The sequence below is a fragment of the Rhinatrema bivittatum genome, chromosome 8 (assembly GCF_901001135.1).
Source record: "Rhinatrema bivittatum chromosome 8, aRhiBiv1.1, whole genome shotgun sequence".
In the NCBI taxonomy this organism is placed as follows: Eukaryota; Metazoa; Chordata; class Amphibia; order Gymnophiona; family Rhinatrematidae; genus Rhinatrema; species Rhinatrema bivittatum.
Window position 1 is genome coordinate 225,357,552 of NC_042622.1, and position 21,392 is coordinate 225,378,943.

At 47.0% G+C, this 21,392-nt stretch overlaps 1 protein-coding gene across 4 annotated transcripts in view; it reads right to left on the reverse strand.

Moving 5' to 3' along the window:
- Window positions 1-12,209: 12,209 nt before the first annotated feature.
- Window positions 12,210-21,392, reverse strand: part of ABHD8 (abhydrolase domain containing 8) — a 33,569-nt gene continuing 24,386 nt past the window's right edge. For all 4 annotated transcript variants that reach the window (XM_029613894.1, XM_029613893.1, XM_029613895.1 and 1 more), the window contains exons 2-5: window positions 18,888-19,620; window positions 16,057-16,227; window positions 14,685-14,901; window positions 12,210-13,908 (exon numbers count right to left, since the gene is read on the reverse strand). In XM_029613894.1, the coding sequence (XP_029469754.1) occupies window positions 13,762-13,908; window positions 14,685-14,901; window positions 16,057-16,227; window positions 18,888-19,612 (1,260 nt within the window). In that variant the 5' untranslated portion in view covers window positions 19,613-19,620 and the 3' untranslated portion in view covers window positions 12,210-13,761. The remainder of the gene's footprint in view (window positions 13,909-14,684; window positions 14,902-16,056; window positions 16,228-18,887; window positions 19,621-21,392) is intronic.

The window sequence follows — 21,392 nt, forward strand, 5'->3', positions numbered from 1 at the left end:
TCAAATCAATTTCCTGGAGCTTCAAGCTATACGTTATGCTCTACATGCTTTCAAGGACTGCCTTTCACACAAGACTGTTCTTATACAAACAGACAACATGGTAGCCATGTGGTACCTGAACAAACAGGGAGGTACGGGCTCGTATCTCCTTTGTCAAGAAGCCACACAGATTTGGGACTGGGCCCTGACATATTCCATGTTTCTTCGGGCCACTTATCTGGCAGGCACTCACAACGTAGTTGCAGACCGCCTCAGTCGTCAGTTCCAACCTCACGAGTGGTCCCTGGATCCTTTAGTAGCGACCAGGATTTTTCTACGTTGGGGTCAACCAACAGTGGACCTCTTTGCATCCGAGCTGAATCACAAAGTGGACAGATTCTGCTCCCTGCACAAACAGAGAAACCAGTTAGCCATGGACGCCTTTGCTTGCCCCTGGAATTCAGGTCACTATATGTGTATCCCCCGATACAGCTAATAACCAAAACTCTAGTGAAGCTACAACAGGACAAGGGGTCGATGATACTCAAAGCCCGTATTGGCCTCGACAAATGTGGTTCCCCATACTTTTCGACCTCTCGATCAGGGAACCGATTCGCCTGCGTACAGCTCCCACTCTCATAACTCAGGATCAGGGCAGGTTGCGCCACCCCAACCTTCAATCCCTATCTCTAATAGCCTGGATGTTGAAAGCTCGATCCTGCAACCACTCAGTCTTTCAGCTAATGTCTCTCAAGTGCTTGTAGCTTCACGTAAACCTTCCACACGAAAAACCTATCATTCTAAGTGGAAAAGATTCACCACGTGGTGTGCACAGAAAAGTATTGACCCTTTTCCTGCCCCATGGCATCTTTATTAGACTATCTCTGGCACCTTTCAGATTCTGGTCTCCAGACCTCATCAGTAAGGGTACATCTAAGTACTATCTCAGCTTACCATCATACAGTAGGGGATGCACCGATATCGGCGCAACCCTTTGTCAGTAGGTTTAATTCACCTTAAACCCCCGTTACGGCCACCAGTCACAGAATGGGACCTTAATGTTGTACTAACAAGACTCATGCGTTCTCCTTTTGAACCCATGGATGCCTGCGATGTCAAATTTCTTACATGGAAGGTTCTTTTCCTAGTCGCTATTACATCTGCTAGAAGTTAGTGAGTTACAAGCACTTGTCACATACTCACCCTATACAAGGTTCTTACATGACCGAGTGATCCTCCGTGCACACCCGAAATTCCTTCCCAAGGTAGTTACGGAATTCCACTTGAATCAGTCCATAGTCTTGCCCACATTCTTCCCAAGACCCTCACTCTCACCAGGGTGAGAGGGTTTTGCACACTTTGGACTGTAAACGTGCACTTGCATATTACCTAGACCGCACTGCAGTCCATAGGAAATCCACTCAACTCTTTTTGTTTCTTTTGATAAAAACAAACCTGGGAAAGCTGTGGGCAAACAAACTCTCTCCAACTGGCTTGTAGATTGTATAGAATTCTGTTATGAAAAAGCAGGCCTTCCCCTCCAAGGGGGAGTAAAGGTGCACTCAGTAAGAGTAATGTCAACCTTAGTAGCACACTATCATTCAGTGCCAATAGCTGACATATGTAAAGCTGCAACATGGAGTTCTCCTCACACCTTTGCAGCTCATTACTGTTTGGACAAAGAAGGAAGACAAGATTCAGCCTATGGACAATCTGTCTTAAAGAACTTGTTTCCAGCAAAATCCCAACTCCTTCAGCATCCAACCTGCTGTGATTTCAGGCTGCCTCATTTTTTCCAACAATACAGCAGTTGTGCCCGTTGCACAAGTTGTTTGCTGTTGGTCCAATGCAAGAATGACTCGGCCTGTAGCTTGCTAATCACCCATATGTGAGGACTATCATCCTGCTTGTCCTGGGATAAAGCAAAATTGCTTACCTGTAATAGGTGTTATCCAGGGACAGCAGGATGTAGTCCTCACGAAACCCACCTGCCACCCCGCGGAGTTGGGTCCGATACGTTTTATTATTTTATTTTTGCTAACGCTTATTGCTACACATGAGACTGAAGGGAGACCCCTGTGGCTCGAGGGATCATGGCATGCTGGGCATGCTCAGTGTGCCAGTCAAAAGTTTCTAGAAACTTTGACAGAACGTTTTCCGTGATAGGGCTGCGTCCAGTGACATCACCCATTTGTGAGGACTACATCCTGCTGACCTGGGATAACACCTATTACAAGGTAAGCAATTTTGCTTTTTCCTGGGCATTCACGATGGAAGGTGGTAAAAGTAGGTTCTGTTTGTTCCCCTTCATATTAAATGCACCACCGGGAGCATGCCGCACTCGTGACCCTCCCTCCGAAAATGAAAGCAAACTTCAGAACAGCCCAATCCTGCCCCTAACAATGACCCTAGTTGCAATGCCCATTAGCCAAAGCGATTGTTCTTTAGCGAAACCAAGTCCCGGTTAACAGTGAGTGGGATTTCTGTAGAGTGGGACACAGGCTGGTAAATAGTTTGATTAGCAGCCCCCATCCAGGGTGGGGGCTGCTTCTCTGCAAGAGGTAACAGCAGACCCCAAGGCTCCCGCCGCCTTCTCAAGACTCTTTCTAGCAGGGTAGGCACTTCGGTAACCAGCAGTGCCAGGTGCTGGGGTGGGATGGGGGGAGCTATTGATTTAGGGACTGTGTGCTTTTCCTAATAGAGAGCTAAAAGCAGTGGTGTTACAGTCTGCTTGGGATCCCTCTTTTAACAGTATGGTGCTCCAAGTCAAGCTCAGCTTTACCTGGGTTTAGTAAAGCTTCCTGGACATTCAGTCAGACTTTGTCTTCCACCCAAAGCCTGTTACAAGAATAGGTACAGAACTGCTGTCGCGTACTAATGCTTTCATATGTAAAAGAAATCAACATTATAAAGTTAACTAATTGTAGAGGGGGAAGTATAAACCACTGCCATTAATTCTAAAGTGTGTTCAGCCGCTGGCAGCATTTTCCTACACTTGGAGGCAGATGCAAAACAGTGCGCTCAGCTGAATACACCATTTAACCCATGGTTGGACGCGCATCCGCACCCCCCCCACCACCACCTCCAGGGTTTCACCCGGGAGGAGGGTCTTAGACAGACCGCACCCTTTTTCCTCCCAATTTCTGCTTTTTGTTGCACAAAGCCTATATGGAGGCAGAGGCTGGTTTAGATTTACAGGAGCCTCCTCCAGCAAAGGTCCCTAGGCCTGTTGAGGGTCAGGACGCTCCTAGAGTCCGAGTGGGTCGGGTGATTCCGGACGTGGCGGTAACTCCTTTCGTTGACCCTCCAGATCTCACGTCCCAGGATCCTCTTAACGCGGACACAACTGATGATGTGGACAAATCCGCTCCGGTGGAAGGGGATGATCCGCGGGTGCTCCGATTGTTTTGCAGGGATCCCTCATGTGCTGACGGAACTGGATATTCAAGCTCCCTAGCCAGTGGCTGAGCCTTCCTCGGACATCCTGTTGTGTCGGGTCTTCGGGCTCCCCTCTAGAACTTTTCCTTTTCACCCGATGCTCTTACAGCTCATGACCCGGGAGAGGGACACGCCGGAGGCTAGTCTGCAGGTCAGTAGGGCTATGGAAAAGCTTTACCCGCTCCCGGAGGAGTCGTTAGAGCTGCTTAAGATTCCAAAGGTGGATGCGGTCATCTCAGCCATCGCCAAGCGCACCACGATCCCAGTGACAGGAGCGGCTGCGCTTAAAGATCTCCAGGACAGAAAGCTGGAGGTTCTTCTCAAGATGATTTTTGAGGTTTCAGCGCTCGGCGTCAGAGCGGCTGTTTCTAGTAGTCTCATGCATAGGGCAATCCTTAGATGGGTGCCTCAATTGCTCATGACTCAGGAACTGACGCCGATGGAGGCGGAGCATCATGGACCATAAGGAGGTGGCAGTGGCTTATACTGCAGATGATCTCATCCGTACCTCATCGCACACGATGGCCTCGACAGTGTCGCCCAGGAGACTTCTTTGGCTCCGTAATTGGTCCACTGATGTCTCCTCCAAGTTTTAGTTGGGTTCTTTCCCATTCAAAGGAAAGCTTATATTTGACGATGAGCTGGAACATCTGATTAAGTCCCTTGGGGGACTTAAGGGTCCTCCGGCAACAAGTCTTCCCAATGAAGGTGTGCCGACCCACTCCTCCGTTCCAGAGATAGGTCATCCGTCTTTGTTTTTTTGAGGAATGGGTCAGGATCACTTTGGATCAGTGGGTTCTAAACATCATAGAACACGGCTATGCTTTAGATTTTGCTCGCCCGCTAGATCTTTTTTTAGTATCCCCTTGTGGATCTCAAGCAAAGCAGCTGGTGGTGGACCAAACCCTGTCTCAGTTGAAAGCCCTGGGTGTCATTGTTCAGTTCCGCCGGCTGAACACCAGACCGGCAGATACTCCATATATTTCATGGTTCCAAGAAGGATGGCTCCTTTCGCCCCATGTTAAACCTGAAGAGAGTGAACAAGGCGCTTCAGGTATCTCGTTTTCGCATGGAGACTTTGAGGTCAGTCATTGCGGCTCTCCACAAAGGAGAATTTTTGGCCTCGTTGGATCTGACGGAGGCTTACCTTCACAGAGGGATCCAGGTGCATCATCAGAGGTTTCTGCGGTTCATGATTTAAGGGAGAGCACTACCAGTTCCAAGCGCTTCCATTTGGGTTAGTGACGGCTCCCCGCATCTTCACCAAGGTGATGGTAGTCATGGCAGCGGTTCTCAGGAGAGAAGGGATCTTGGTTCATCCCTATTTGGACGACTGGCTGATTCGAGTGAAGACTGAGGAGCTTTGCAAGTTAGCGGTTCGTTCGGTCTTGCAGCGTCTTCACTCACTCTGATGGGTCGTCAGTTTCTCCAAGAGCTAGTTGATCCCAACCCAAGTGTTTGACTTCTTAGGAGCCCAGTTTGACACAGCTATCGGCAAAGTTTTTCTCCGGCAGGAGTGGATAGACAAGCTGACGGCTCATATCCAGCGGCTGTTGGACCTATCAATGCCCAAAGTATGGGACTATTTGCAAGTTCTTGGCTCTATGGCATCTACTCTGGAATTGGTCCCATGGGCCTTTGCTCATATGAGACCTTTGCAAAGGGTGTTGCTTTCCCGCTGGGATCCCTTGCCACTCATGGACCCTGCCAGAACCAGCGTAGATTGGTGGTTAGTTCCCGAACATTTACAATGCGGGGTGGACCTGGAGAACCCCCAGTGGGTAATTGTGACGACGGATGCCAGCCTCTCTGGTTGGGGAGCAGTTTGTCAATCGCGGTCGGCACAAGGTTGGTGGACACGTCAGGAGGCAAAGTTGTCCACAAATCATTTGGAAACAAGACCAGTCTGCCTCGCACTGCACACCTTTCTCCTGCTCGTCCGGCATCAGTCGGTAGGAATTCTGTCCGACAATGTGACGACTGTGGCGTACATCAATCATCAAGGTGGCACAAGAAGTCGGCTGGTGGCCGGGGAAGCAGATGAGCTGATGGTCTGAGCAGAACGCAATCTGACTCGATTGGCAGCATCACACATAGCGTGAACAACGTGCAGGCGGATTTTCTCAGTCGCCAACAATTAGACCCCGGAGAATGGGAGCTGTCCGAGGAAGCAATGCAGCTTCTGACTCGTTGGTGGGGAGTGCCCCCATCTGGACTTGATGACAACTCTGCGGAACGCAAAGGCGGCTCGTTTCTTCAGTCGCAGAAGGGAGCACGGGGCAGAAGGAGTAGATGCCCTGGTCCTTCCGTGGCCCCGTGACGTTCTGCTCTACGTTTTTCCCCCTTGGCCGTTACTGGGCAAAGTCTTAAGAAGAATAGAGACTCACCCAGGGTCGGTCATCCTCGTGGCCCTGGTTCGCAGACCTGATCAACTTGGTGGTGGACGGCCCTTTTGCGTCTGTCATCTTTCTCCTTTCTCTCCCCTTCTCTTCCCCCCCAAGCAAAGTCTCCAAAATACAGTGTTTCTTCCCCCTAGCAAAGACTACTTAATACTGTGTTATTAGCTCCCCTTCTATCCCTTTCACTGACATCAATGGTCTGGTACCTACCAGCCCACCTGTACATATATTGTCTATTGTTAATTTATATTTTTCAAATATCCACCTGTACAGATATTGTTTATTGTTAATTTATATTTCGAATGTTCCTATAAAATCTCTCTTCGCTATCTCTCCTCCTTCATTGCTGCTCCCCCTTTCCCCTTCCCTGTTTATTGTATTTCACTCTCTTGTTAATTTGCTACAATGTAAACCGGCATGATGTTCCGACGAATGTCGGTATATAAAAATCAACAAATAAAATAAATAAATCTTCCGAATCTACTTCGTCAGGGTCCAGTATTTTTCGATCAGGCAGCTCGCTTCTGTCTAGCGGCTTGGCTTATGAAAGGAGACAGTTGAGGAAGAAAGGTTACCCGGATTTGGTTATTTCCACCCTCCTACGGGCATGCAAAACTTCCACTTCGCTCACATATGTTCAGGTCTGGAAGGTTTTCGATTCATGGTGTAGTGGGCTGAAAGTTTTGTCGTGGCGAGCCACTATTGTGCAAATTCTAGCCTTCTTACAAGAGGGGTTGAGGAAAGGTTTGGCGTACAATTCTCTTCGGGTGCACATAGCGGTTCTGGGTTCTTTAAGGGGGAAGGTTGATGGTACATCCCTTGCGACCCATCCGGATGTGACACATTTTTTGAGGGGTGCCAAGCATCTGAATCCTCCGGTTCATCCAGTCTATTCTTCTTGGAGTCTGAATCTGGTTCTCCGTGATTTTTGCGGTCCTCCTTTTGAACCCCTCAAGCGGGCCACATTAAAGGACTTAACGCTCAAGGCTGTTTTCCTTGTGGCTATTTGTTCGGCCAGGCGGATATCTGAGATTCAAGCGTTATCATGCAGAGAACCGTTCTTGCGGATTTCGGAGTCTGGGGTATCGCTTAGAACAGTACCCTCCTTTTTGCCAAAGGTCGTGTCTGTGTTTCATTTGAACCAGTCAGTGGAGTTGCCGGCCTTTTCAGATTTAGATCGGGACTCCCCTAAGGCTCACGATTTGAGGAAATTGGATGTCTGGCGGGTCCTCCTTCGGTATTTGGAGGTGACTAATGATTTTCGATTGTCGGACCATCTTTTTGTCTTATGGAGCGATCCTAAGAAAGGACGTCAGACATCCAAGGCTACTATTGCCCGATGGTTGAAGGAAGCTATAGCTCCGGCATACATATGTCACGGGCGGCTGGTGCCGGATGGTCTAAAAGCTAATTCGATCAGATCTCAAGCGGCATCTTGGGCAGAAAGGCAGTGTGTTTTGCCGCAGGAGATTTGCCGAGCAGCTACTTGGAAATCTTTGCACACGTTTGCTAAGCATTACCGTTTGGACGTCTGAGCCCCGGATGTCGATTGTTTTGGCAGCAGTGTGCTTCGACCGGGACTCTCCGGGTCCCATCCCATTTAGGGCAGCTTGGGTACATCCCAGTGGTCTGGACTGATCTGGGTACGTACAGGGAAAGGAAAATTGGTTCTTACCTGCTAAGTCTCGTTCCTGTAGTACGAGTGTCCACTTTCCTAACGTGTCCAGACGTCCGCTCGGGGTATTCTGTTCTGGAGAGTCCGCTCGGTTGTTTTTTGATTATGTTCTGCAGGATGTATCGAAGAATACGAAGATATCGAAAAATTGCAATGCGAAATGTTCAAGTCTGCACTCCATAGTTTTCAGAGTTTATTGTTCAAATAAGTTTTTGGTCTAGCCATTGGTTGTTAAATTTTCTTCATTCTGCTTTGATACTGATTATACTGAAGGATCGCAGGTGGCACACCAGCGTAAGAGGGGGTGCCTTTTCAGCTTTTTCTCTGACTCCATCTGCTGGAAGGGAGGCACAACCCAGCGGTCTGGACTGATCCGTGGTACTACAGGAACGAAAATTAGCAGGTAAGAACCAATTTTCCTATATTAAGTCAGAGAAACTTAAAGGTTTAAAAAAAAAAAAAAAGTGTGCCTGCGGTCAGGTTACAGAAAATTAATGAGCGTTCATTTTCTTAACCCTTCGCTCTGCACAGGTTAGGAAAACGGATGCTTGTAAAACTAAGTGTCATTATCCCAACCCACTGGCAGCCACCGCTCCTGGGCGCCCACTGCCGAGGAGGCGCTAGCACCTCCTTTTTAGTGCGACTCCTTCATTTAAATATTCGATTGCGCACCCAGGAGAGGTGGCAGGGCGCACGTTAGGAAAGTGGACACTCAACACTGAGCACCCATTTTCTGCAGTGATTAACTGTATCGGCTCCTTTATTGGTGTGTATTGGTATATTCAGTAAACGGGTGAGCAGACAAGTTAGCTGGATAAATGTCCTGAAAATACTTACCCACAGTTATTTGGCTATATGTAACCAGGTTAGCTTTTAAAATTTATTTAAAGAATCTTCTATACCAATATTAGTGGAGACATCATATCGGTTTACAGCGAACTTATAGAATGGAAATTACAATGAAAGGGGAGGGGATACATAGAACCAGAGAAAAGCAAAGAAAGGAGAAATAACAATCACAGCGGGCAACTTGAGGACAGAAAAAAAACAAGTGAAGGAGCAATTATAATATAACTATGTACATTATAGAATAGTATCAGGTGTAAGGGTAGGGAGCGAGTAGACAGGGGGGCTGTTAAGGGTTTTGAGGGAAGACTTGTTTGAAAAGCCAAGTCTTTAATAGGGATGTAAACTTCGCAGTGCAGGACTCCAGCCTAAGGTTGGTCGGTAGTGAGTGCCAATGTGTGGGGCCAGCAATGGAGAGGGCCCAGTCTCTCGTGGATGTGAGGTGTGCCTTCTTTAGGGAAGGCATTTGGAGGGTCGCTTTGTTGGAGGTGTGGCCAGATAATGTTCCACTTAACCGGATCTCTTCGAAGAGATCCGGTTAAGTGCCAGGCTGCCCTAATCCTGATTCCTACCCCCTCTCTTCTAAAATGACATCAATGGCCCTGCCAGGCCATGTACACCCCCTAAACCCCTCAGGTCCCCCCCACATACACCCCCTCTTGATATTTATCATATTCGGGCTATCCTGCCCTGCCCCGATCCAAAAAAAACCTCCCCTGTCAGGAGCAAGTGACAGAAGCAGTGCAGAAGGCGAAGGCCTCCCACAGTTTGCGCTGCTGGTGCTGCTCTGACTGAACAGTAAACTGCGGGCATCTTACGCTTTCAGTGTTGCTTTTAACAGCAGCGCTTGAAGCATCTGGAGTGGGTAAGCAAACACCTCGCTCCTGGCTGGGGTTTTTAGGAGCCGGGGGTGGATCCAATTCATATTTTGCACACCTGAGGAGGTGCGGGGCCTGGCAGTACCATTTATGTCACGGGGGGACAGGCTGCAGGCCCGCACAGCACATTTTGTTTTCTTTATAGTGTCATTTAGCTGAATAGCTTTGAAGATATCCGGTTCAATGTACCATGATCTGCCCTACAAGGCTGGATAACTTTAGACCCCAACTAGCATGCGACCAAGCTATGCAGATAACGTAGGTGTGCCTCCAAAATGCCTCTTTCCTATCTGGTTAGATTTTAGCAGGAGAAGGACTATCCTGCTAAAATCTAACCACATAAGTGACCCGGTATTCAAAAACTTGCTATTTAACCGCCTAACTTGCTTGTTATGCGGCTAAATGACTTTGATTCCAGTCCAACACACAGAGGACAATATTCAAACATGTAGGACAGTTGCACACACTGCTTCCAGTGCCGCTCACTCCCGCCCTGCAGCACCCCCTGCTATTCCAGTACTGTGAACCTCACACACACACAGTTCTGCCTGTGCACCTCACGCTTGCCCTGCAACACCCTGCTGCTAGTCCATCACTGACACCCACCAAGGTCCCAGGTTTCTGTGAGCCAGCAAAAGAGGGTGCTGGGTGCAAGCATGCATAGAGTGCACAGCACCGGCCTAGGACACATACACTTGTAGACAGAATTTGTAAGATGGCCTTAAGGTATTTATGAAAGGAAACCAGGAAAGATTTCATAAAATATTTAATTGAAAACAGGTTGACAGAATACATGAAACACTTTATAATTTAGCCTTGCCTTAAATAGTTAAAATTCTCATTATGAGACAAAATGTGTCCTGTTGGCAGTAGGTATCACTGGCCATCATGGGTAATTGGCAAAAAGACCTTATCTGCCTGAAGATGCCATCACAAATCAAATGCAATTTTTTTTTTTTAAATTACAACAGTCAGTTTTAAAAAAAACAAAAAAAAAAGCAAACCCTTTCACAAGGATTGTTTAACCCAGACAGAAAACCACCTTCACGCATGCATGCAGATCAGACAGCCGCTCCCAGACCCCTTACTCGGATGCACCCCTCCCCAGAGAGAAAACTGGTGAGCTAGCTCCTTGGCCCAGCAAATGAACGTGGACTGGGTGCTCTTCCAAGCATGCTCCAGCCTCAGTTTAGGCATCAGTGGGGGTCAAAAGGGTCACGGTCAGAGGTAACACACTCTCCAGGTTCCAGTCTGTGGGCATAAGCTGGGTCTGGCTCCCAGCTCCGAAGCAAGGTTCTCCTTTCTTTACAGAACTTTGCTTCTTTATGGTTGCAATAAAGTTCTAGTGCTCTGGTGCTGGCCTAGCTCTTTCTGTCCTTTTGCTTTTTGTTCTAGGGCTAGGACATGTGAATGTGGGACTGAAAACATTAATGTTTAATCTTAACTTTGAGCACACCCTTACAGCAGGAGCACAAAACTGGGGAAGCGGGAGATCCAGGTTCCGATTCTACATCGGCTTCCACCGCACCACCATCCCCCCATAGCAGAATTTGGTGACTGAAGTCATCTTGTTGCCTGACCTTCTCTCTCAATACACCAGCTTTGTAAGAGCCACTCCTAAATTGTAGAACAATACTTCTGTGGTTTTTTTTCCAAGTAGTCTTTAGTCATGTTTTTTTGGGGGACAGAGGAAACTTGGTTTGCAATTAGAATCATAGAAACTAAACTATAGCAGTAATCTTGAGGGAGCATCCTAAGCTCTGAGTGCCTATAGTTTAGGGTGAAAAGGACATTCCTTCCTTCCACTACAAAAGAAGTAGGACTTATTTTATTAATTAGAGTAGGACTGGAAATGCTGCTCCTTAAATGAAAAAGCTTGCATCTAAAGCAGCAATTTTGTTTGTAAAGGCTTGAGTGGAAAGCTGTCCTGCCAGGGCTTGTAGCTGGTGCTTTCGATCTCCCTATGAAAATGGTTTCCCCTTCAAATGAAAGTTGGGTAGATATATCTGCCCCTATATCACTCCATGGTGAGACCGCACCTTGAATACTGTGTACAATGCTGGTCGCCGCATCTCAAAAATGAAATAGTTGCGATGGAGAAGGTCCAGAGAAGGGCAACCAAAATGATAAGGGGAATGGAACAGCTCCCCTATGAGGAAAGGCTGAAGAGGTTAGGACTTTTCAGCTTGGAGAAGGGACGGCTGAGGGACAATATGATGTGTTTAAAATCATGAGAGGTCGAGAATGGGTTAATGTGAATCAGTTATTTACTCTTTCGGATAATAGAAAGACTAGGGGGCACTCCATGAAGTTAGCATGGGGCACATTTAAAACTAATCAGAGAAAGTTCTTTTTTACTCAACGCACAATTAAACTCTGGAATTTGTTGCCAGGGGATGTGGTTAGTGTAGTTGGGTTTAATAAAGGATGGGATTAAGTTCTTGGAGGAGAAGTCCATTACCTGCTATTAATTAAGTTGACTTAGATAATAACCACTGCTATTACTAGCAATGGTTACATGGAATAGACTTAGTTTTTGGGTACTTGCCAGATTCTCATGGCCTGGATTGGCCACTGTTGGAAACAGGATGCTGGGCTTGATGGACCCTTGGTCTGTCCCAGTATGGCATGTTCTTATATCCCTTTCATGTGCAGGCCAGGAGCTAGCCATGTCTGTGTGAAAGATAAAGCAGATGGGGAGAGTGGAGGACTGAAGTCTGGCAGATGGGGGCCTGAGCAAACCCTAGGTAGGACAGGTACAGTTTGGATGCCTAAAGGAGTCTGTGCACGGGAGGCTGCCCTCTAAAACAGGGTCTCGCTCTGATCCCTGCAGCTTGCTGGGGGAGGTGTTGAGATAGTCTTTGACACTGCTGCTAATGAAACTTAATTGTTAGATGTATGTGTGTTTCCTTTCAAGCGCCTAGGCTGTATCTATGAGAGGAATCTGTAGTGTTGGGTCCAGTCCAGATGCCATCCAGCTAAAGTCTCTTTGGCAGCTTAGTAGTGACTAAGAGCGATTTGATGCAACCATTAAAATACTCCCCCCTCAGCCCATGCGCGCACACACATTAACCACACACAGTGTCAGTCACCCTGAAAAAAATAAACCCCATAAAACAGCACAAGGGCCAGAGCAAGAAGAGTGGTCAGCATGTACAATTGATAGGTGGGGTGTTACAGCCACGTGAGCGCCCTGTGTTTGGCACATGGGACTGTGCACCTATGAAAGAACAACATGGAGTGGTCTACGCTCTACAATCCTCCACCTCGCGGGTGCTTCACCCCCACTTATATTTGGTATCGATGCACAGTACACATGAAAACTACATTATATACAATCAGTCTTTGTACAGCACTCACAGCAGGTAGTTAGAATTGATTGTCATTTTTTATTTTTTTTTTTATTTTCATCTCCCTTCTCTAACTGTGCCCACCCCGCCCTTGTATGCAAATGAAATGGTCTGACGCAGTCACCTCTGTGGGTGCCCCATTAATGTATGCAGAGGCCGAGATTATAGAATTTAGGTGTAGGTGCCATTGCTGAGGCTTCTACCACAGTAACAGGGAGACAAATCTTAACAGCTGCATAGAATGGAACAAGTAAGGTTCAGGGACCTTTGTTAAAAAAACAAACAAATAATCCTAAGAAGTGGTGGTATTTTACACCCAGCTTTCAAGGAAATGGAGCATGACTGATGTAGTATGTGCATGTTCAATTTTAAAACTGATGAAAGCATGTTTGGGTTTCCTAGGTTTTTGCTTTTTCAGTTCCTTGACTATCTTGGAGCATCTCAGCCCCACCTAAGAACTGATGTTCCTACTCTCTTGTGCATGGACATTGGTTAGGCATGCACTGAAAGGTGTGGGGTAGGATGATGCTCAGCTCTGGCTTAAAGACTTCTGCAAGCAGAAGTGTGGTTTACTTATTTTTCAAACAAAACATCAATTTTTAAAGATACCACTCGTGCTTTCTCCCCAACACCGGGCTTTCCTTCTCTCAGACTCTCTCGCAGGTACCAGCCACTTTCTGTGCAAGGGTTTCACGTCTCGCACCGACAGGCAGGAGCCCCTGCTTCAGCTTTTTGGACGCTTATAGAATTGCCTTTTTGGTGGGGGAAATTTGAATGTACAGTGGTACATAAAGCACTGGCACCTGTGCGTCAAGCCAAAAAGGTCTCTCTGTGCCAAGCTTCCCTGTGAGGAACTGCTTTGCATTCTTCTGTGAACCAGTGCAGCTTTTTTTTGTTTTGTAACTTTTAAATTAAAAAGAAGTTTCAGCAGCTGCTTCTGCTTGCTTAACATTACATTTAAAGGGTTTATAAATGTTCTTTATCCAAGCTCTACTTCTACTAAAGCTTGAGCTTCTCCTCATTGTCTTTCACTCTTCCAGAACTGCTTCTCTATGAAAAGCTTGCAAAAATACTTGTGGCGGGGAGAGAGGATCTTCTCCGGCTGGAGCCCTCTCCCTCGTCGCTTCCTTCTTCCTCATTTTCCGGAAAGGTTCTTCAATGGATGCAGCAGCAGCACTAGCCCTCTGGGCACCTTCTCATTTGTCTTCCACCTCGTTGGCCGCTATCACATCTGGCTCCCACAGCAGGAACTCATGCAGCAGGGTGTTGATAGTCTCCGGGCACTCCATCATCACCATGTGACTCCCCTCCTCAATCACCTTCAAAAAGGCGATCAGCAAGATCTGGTTTCAGAAAGAGAATAGCACAGTAAGAGCTCTTAGACATGCACAGGCAGTTACTTCTAGTGGGGGAGGGTAGAACTGGTAACGCACAGTGGCAACCCAAAGTGCCAAGAAAGATTGCATTGAGTATTATCCGATTGCACCGAGAGGTAGAATAATGGCTCAGAGGTCATGCTGGTGGTACAAGGCACTATGAACCTGCAGCCAGGCTCCTGCTTTAATGCTCTGAGCTCATCTTCAGACTGAAAGAGTTAAACGAGCGTTTCACAGTCCCTGTGGTGTGCTTCATCACCGGGTGAAAAAGCACATTTGGGTTCTAGTTCTCGCTGGTCATGAACACCACATACCCACTAATTGCTGAGCGGGCCCCTCAGAGTCCACCTTTAAAATGAGCAGTGGAAGCTTTGGGGAAAACTTGCTCGAGACCCAACAGAATAATGGGAATGGCCTTGCCCCAGCCGGCATCCAAGCAAAGTCTGTTCAAGACTAATCATAGTGGCTTACTTTTAATAATTTGTTTTGTACACTAATGTTAAGAGCTACATAATATTAAACAATATAAAACAAATTAGAATTCCTATTTTGTCCCCTGAAAAGCTTTTATAATGTCAAGGAGAGATTAGTTTCTGCATCGGAAACTGGAAGAGTTGGCAGTGGTCTTTAATGGGACTATCCGTTCATGCGATACAGGAGACCCAGGAAAAGCTGCACTTGTTGATAAGGGAAGCCCTAGAAAGCACCACAAAAGCACAGGGTGGATCCGGCCAGCAACCTACCTCTGCCATTCTCTGGTCCTCCTCCAGGGGCACAAACTTGTCGTGCATGCCATGGACCAGCAGCACCGGGACGGTCAGCTCCGCGTGATAGACCTCATCTCCCTCTGGCCAGTACTGCCCGCTCATCATTGCTCGCAGGACAAATGGAGACACATTAAAGGCGTTCCCTTCCTTCAGGAGCTGCTTCTCTTTAGCACCTTGGCGAGCAAATCCAGCCCTTTCAAGGAGAGGCAGAGGGACAAGGCACCAGTTAGTTACAGTGGGAAAGCCTCCTCTGGCACAGCATCATAGGAAGGAGATCTGGGTTACAAAGCAAAAAGCCCTCCCCGCTAGAGAGCTGCAGGAACAACAAGGCAAAAATGCTATCTAATAAAACCTGTTTCTAGCTGAAGATTTGCAGAAGGGATCCAGCTGGTGTCAAGTAATGTAAATGTTCCCTATCAATCCCCATCACCAGTAAGCCACTAACCACTGGTTTTGGCATCTGTGTGGTACCCGATGAATGAGGCCCTCATTCTTACAAAAGCATAATGCTCAGATAGTGTAGTTTTCCTTTGCTGTCGCACACACACACACACACCTACTAAAATGCAAACTGTTAAATTGGTATACCAGAGAAAACGGATGGTTTTCTGATGTTGCTCCCTGCTATCAGTTACACTGGAGCTGTTTTATAACAGTGCAACACATAGGAGTGTCAGCCACACAAGTAAGCTCTAAAAAGGACCAGGTCTCATTCTGTCACCTGATAAACAGTTCGTTAGGTGGGTATTGCAGATAAGGCTGAGTATCTGGTGAGAACTGCAGTCTATGACAGACCTGCCTGCATAATCATTATGCCAGAGGGATAGGATAGCGTTATTCAAAATACAGAGAAGGTGATGGTAATACAAAAAAAAACAAACAAATGTCAAAGGCAAGAAAATTCAGGAAAAAGGGATCAGGATATGCAGCTCAGGGAAAGAGCCAGGAGTAACGGGAGATATTCCTGGTGGTGGATACATAGGATAGCCTCCCAGTGGAAGTGGTAGAGGCCAAAATAGTAACAGAATGCAAGAGTCTGGGATAAACGGAGGATCCTTGGATGTGAGGGTAAAGTCTGAGATTGGGTGGACTAAGAAGCTTTGTGGGTCCTTACCTGTTCTCATTTTCTGGGGGGGGGTTTTTGCATCTCAGCCTTGCCCTGCAGCCCTCTGCTATCCCAGTACCCAGCCCCACATCCCCCCCCCCCCCCCCCGACAATGTTCCTCGCTCCTGCTCTGTCGCACTTCCTAGGTAGCGGTGATCCAGTCACACAGACAGCACTGCCAGTGCATTCAGCCCATGGAGGTTTAACGTAAAGGCCCTTTACATTCACCAGCCTCTTACTTACTTCAGGAAGCTCCATGCCAGGCAAGGAGACAAGCAATGCAGCACACAGGCTGGCATGTTGAAGATGGAGCAGAGGCTCGGCTCTAGAGCTGTTGGACCCCCTCCGTTGACCATGACCACCTTGTGCACCAGGTCTGGGTACTCATGGGCCAGAAAAGTGCAAAATGAAACCCTGTGGGGAAAAAAGCAAGGCAGAGAATTAGACCCACGTGCAGCCAAGAAAATGAAATACTTTCAGGTATTAATGCACAAGAAATATTCCTTTTACAATGGAAAGGAAGCTGTAGTACATAGGGTCATGGTATGAAGCTCAAGGGGGAGACTTGGGAAAAAAGGTCAAGAAATATTTTTTTTTTTTTTCACAGATGTTGCCTTCAATGCCCTCCCTTGTTGGGTGTTGGAAGCTAAGACAGTAATGGCCTTCAAAAGGTTATAAGATAAATAGAGGACTCTTCCTTGCAAAAAGTGAAGGGATAGTTAGTGGAAGCAGGACCTGGTGGTATCCCAGGCTATGGGGGGTAGCCAAGGTGTAAACTGCATGGGAGCATCAGGGTCATCTGCATGGAGTGACCACGGTTAAAACCCCAACGTCAAGGAGCATGGGGAGGCCAGATGTTTTGCGCAATGACTTTGCTAGTTTTGGTGGCTGAATGAATTATTTAAAAAAAAAAAAAAAAAAAAAAGCAGCTTGATAAGAAAACATGGAAGGGGACCTGTGTGCTGGCTTTAGGTTGGTCTTGTGAGAAGCGGAGAGGAAGACGGCAGAGCTGAAATGCCCTACCGTAGAGGTGGTGGAGGCCACAACAGGGCAGTGTCCGAAGGCCCACCGCACTTTCTCCTAGCCTCGGACGGGTGGTTAGGGGACAATGACTCAGCTCACTGTCAGCATGAGTGGGAGTGATGGGGGGGGGGGGGGACAGGAGTTGGGAGCTGCAATGCTCATCTACCTAGAGTGGGGACCTTGGATCTGGTCTTTTCCTCCTGTTACTGTGAGGATAAGCATGAGCCAGCCACCGCAGGCAAGCAGACAGCATGGCTGCTTTCTGATTGATTCGTTTGTATTTCAGACTATCTGGAAGCAAGAAGGGCAGTTTTATGATAGAAATTCTAATGTATTTTTTTGTAACTGCAGTGCACAGGGCTGAGGCACACAGCTTCCCTAATGCACTGGGACATGGCTGCATGAGAATCTTGAGAGGAGAACCATAAAAAGGTGAAGGGGAGTTTTCTTTTTACCAAATGAACTGTATCTTATGCAGATATCCACAGTAACTACATTGGCTTCCGGGGCTGCCTGATGGTTTCTCTGCTTACCACCTAATTGACTTTCTTGTGCTTCTGGCTATTTATAGGACACTGCCACCACCCTGGCTGGTTAATCTCCCCCCCATGTCTCTGCGGGGTGGTGGAGATCCAGGGCATCACCAGTGACTTGTCTGCTAATTAAAGAGCAGCAGTGGGAGGAGGGAAGAGAGCCTGGGACCCTCCTCTACTGCAGAACAGGCGGCTACCTGAGAAATCAGGTGTCTGGCTCCTATTAATGCCGACAGCCTCTCCTCAGAATTAACGAAAAAAGTCATAGGGTGTGAGCAATCCCCTTTAACCAAGTGTAAAGCTGCCCCACCCCCATCCCTTTTGTTACCAAGCAATGAGCACTGCCTTACTAAGTCCTTACTGCCCTCACAGCCACGCAAATCAGGACACCCTGATGTCTGTAACCAGCCACAGAAATGGACATCTTAAAATGATTATTTATTTATTTATTTTTAATGTTTTTCAAACCCCCTTAGGAAACCGCTTTTCAGCTTCATTAGGGCGTGAGCTGTTAATGCAGTCTGCCTGCATTTCAAAAGCCTCTGCAGTTTGCTGCTGCTGCATTGCTAATGGTAATATGATAATATTTGTTTTGATTAACCGATACTCAGAAAACCTTCAAAAATGGTGCATTGCACTGCAAATTACTCTGTGCTCATTAAGTGAGCGAGCTGGCAATCCGTTTCCAAATAAATGTATTGTTTGAGAAGGAGTTTGGCCAGTGCATCAGCGTGATATATTATTTAATTCGCATGCCTTATTGAAGAGGTTGTAAATAATTGATTCCAATACATTTTAGGAGAAATCTTAAGGTAGGTTGGGCTGCAGAATTCTTGCATGCAATGTGAGCAGTTGTTTATTGAAGGCAAGCCTAAAACTGTCCCTAATACATCATGGATTATCACTCCCAGGAGTTTCCCTTGGAGTACCCATACATGCAAGGAAGCTAACCAGGAGGAAGCTTTTGACTCCTTGGGGGTTGGGGCCAGTGCAAGAGTATTTGGCGTCCTAGGTAAACCCTCGGTCTTGCATCTGCCCCCCCCACACTCTCAGCCTACCTATTGGCAGCAGCTCCAGCACAGCTCTCCATTCTTTAGCAGTATTGGCTCTTTTGTTCCTGGTCTCATGCTGGTGGGAGTTTGCCACCCCTAAACTGTTAGCGCTCCAGGCAACCACCTAGTTTGCCTAATGGAAGCACCAGCCCTGCTTGGGACTTACCTAGGATCACTGCCCATATTTTTTTGCTATGGGGTTAATGTCTTCAGATGGGTTCGTTTTTGTACATTCCATGACAGGGTATGATCTCAGTTTCGCAGATTTACCGCTAATGCCTTTCTTAATACTTGCATTGTACTAAGGACAGCCTCCATCTGGAGTTCATAAAATGTAATATAGCATCCAAGTCCCTCCCCAGCTCATTCAGGTCCATCATTTTCCTGGGGTCTCCACCAGGCCCAGCATCTCAGAATCCATGTCACACAGAGAAGCTTCCAGACTGTTAAGGGACCAGTTACTCACCCGTATGAATGTCCCACTAAAATATTCCTCTTCTTGGCGTATCTTTTGAAGATGGATCTCATATCTTCTGCCAAAGCATAGAAGGTGTAGGCCGCTGCAATCTGTGGGGCAGTGCTGGAACCATGCCCAGCCAAGTCAGGAGCCACTACCTCGTAGCCCAGCTTGGAGAAGAAGTCCAGCTGCTCCTTCCAAATATCCAGCGAGCCACCCACCCCGTGAATGAAGAATAAAACCACATCGCTGTGTGAGCCCTTGCAGCTGCTTATCTTTCGCCTGCAGTCAATGCTGATGGTCTTTTTGGGCTTCCGCCTGCGGCGTTTGGTGCCCACGGCTTCCTTGGGATTGGTCGGCGTGTGGCCTTGAGTGGCAGTGCTGGTGAAGTCTGACAGCTCCACCTCCAGCATGCTGTTGGGCTCCACGTTGCCGTTGTGGCAGTGGAGGATTTCTGAACGGATGACATCTCCCAGGTTCTCGATCACCAGCTGCCCGTTCCGGTAGACTGTGATCTTGCGCTTGCAGTGCACCGCTCCCTTCTCCTCTTCCTCTGGCGGTACTTCATGGGTATCGCGGACAGGCAAGGTGTGCTTCACTCTGAGGACTCTTCCCGGCTTCACCTCCACAAAATCAAAGCCATCGCTGGACTCCACACTGTCCACAGGGCCCACAGAATTGGTGGCCTTGCCTGTAAGGCAACACATGATTCCGTCTGTGATGCTGGTCAGCATTGTGTGTCCTGCAGGGGGAGGCGGGAAGAGAAAAAAAAAAAGCAACATGTGATTAATCTGTTTTCTCCTAGCTTCCTGTCACTCACCTCCTCTAGTTTCAAACATATATCAATTATGGAGATATATATATATATATATATATATATATATATATACACACACACACACACACAAACAAGAAATGCAGAAACTTTTAGGGAATGCTGTCAAAAGATATTACAGCAGAAACTTGAAAATTGCCAGCATTTCCTTGTAACCAGTTTGCAGCAACTGCAAACTGAAATGACTCTGGAGTGGGGAGCTACTACTACCTTTGTTCTCTGGTGCTACTAGATGTACACAGCACTGTACAAATCTACATAAAAAAAGAGAGAGAAAGTCCCTGCTACATAGAGCTTACAATATAGTCAAGACATACCACCAGACAAGAGAGACTTTGGCAAATTCATTAAAGAAAATGCATACATCATTTATCTTTTAACCAGACAACATAATATTATTGGTGACCTAGGAACTAATCAGGAAAAAGTGAAAAGGCTTAAAAAAATGTTTACAGGAGATTGCGGCCTGGCTGACCAACCACAAACTAAGCTTAAAACACTCAAAAACAGAAATGCTGTGAAGACTATCAATAAGAGCACCTTGTTTGCACACATTTTTTTGCATGATAAAGTGATAATACTGAATCAGAAGACTTAAGATCCCAAGAGTTGTTCTGGACTGGCACCCAAGCGTGCAGATGCACCCGAGTGAGGCAGTGAAGGCCTGGGGGTTTTTTCCCCCCCATCTGTGGAGCATTCATATCCTATATCCATTCTCGAGAGAGGTGGGGGGTGGGAATGAGCTAAATTACAGTGCTCCCTACACATCTGGACTACTGTAATTCCCTTTAAACAAGGATTCCCCAAGACCCAGTTAAGACAACTCCAATGCAAAACTGCGGTTTGGTTCAGGAGCCAAGCATTAAGATCATATCCTGCCCATTCATAAGGCCTTGCACTGGCTTTCAGCTGCTCAGAAAGTGGAGTGCAAGATCATCTTTTTGGTCTGCAAAATGTCTTAAATAATTCAGCGCCACAATCTCTTGGCTGCCGTACGCAGCAATGTGTGCCAGGACAAACTCTGCCTGCCTCTCAATCAATGCTTAAGTTCTAGATAGAATCAAACTCGTGCAAACTAACAGGAGGTCATGTTCCTGACTGAGGAATTGTTGGAATTCTATCCCTCGGGGGATGGCCACTTTTAGGAAGCTTTGTAAGGTGCCTTGCTATGAAAATTGGTATTCTCGAGGTTTGTCCTGGTTTTAAAATTTCCAGTTTAAACTAGCCAAGAGCTTATTTGTATTTGCTCCTCTACTCTGTTACTATATGGAGATCTGCCACCCAAGTTAAAATGTCATTATATTGAAGTTTGTCATATCCTTTTAAAATTACGCTTTTTTCCTGGATCAGTGCTTGGACTTGTTTGGGTCATAATCTAATCCAATAAATGATTGGACTTGTTTATGTCTATTTTAATAATAATATGGTTTAAATTGATTTTTTTTTTCAGTGCTTATGTATGTAGCCCTCTGGGGAGAGACTGTCTACAAACACAGAAAATAAATACTGGTTGCAATCCTCAAAACATCTGCAGGGAAATGAGACGTATCCCTCTGCCTGCCCTCTCCTCCCATCCCCGACCCATCCCCCCCATTACACCCTCCCCTCCCCCAACTCTGCTGACTCCAGGAAGTTGCCGGTAGGACACGGTGGAGCAACTCTTCGTCCTTCTGGGCCAC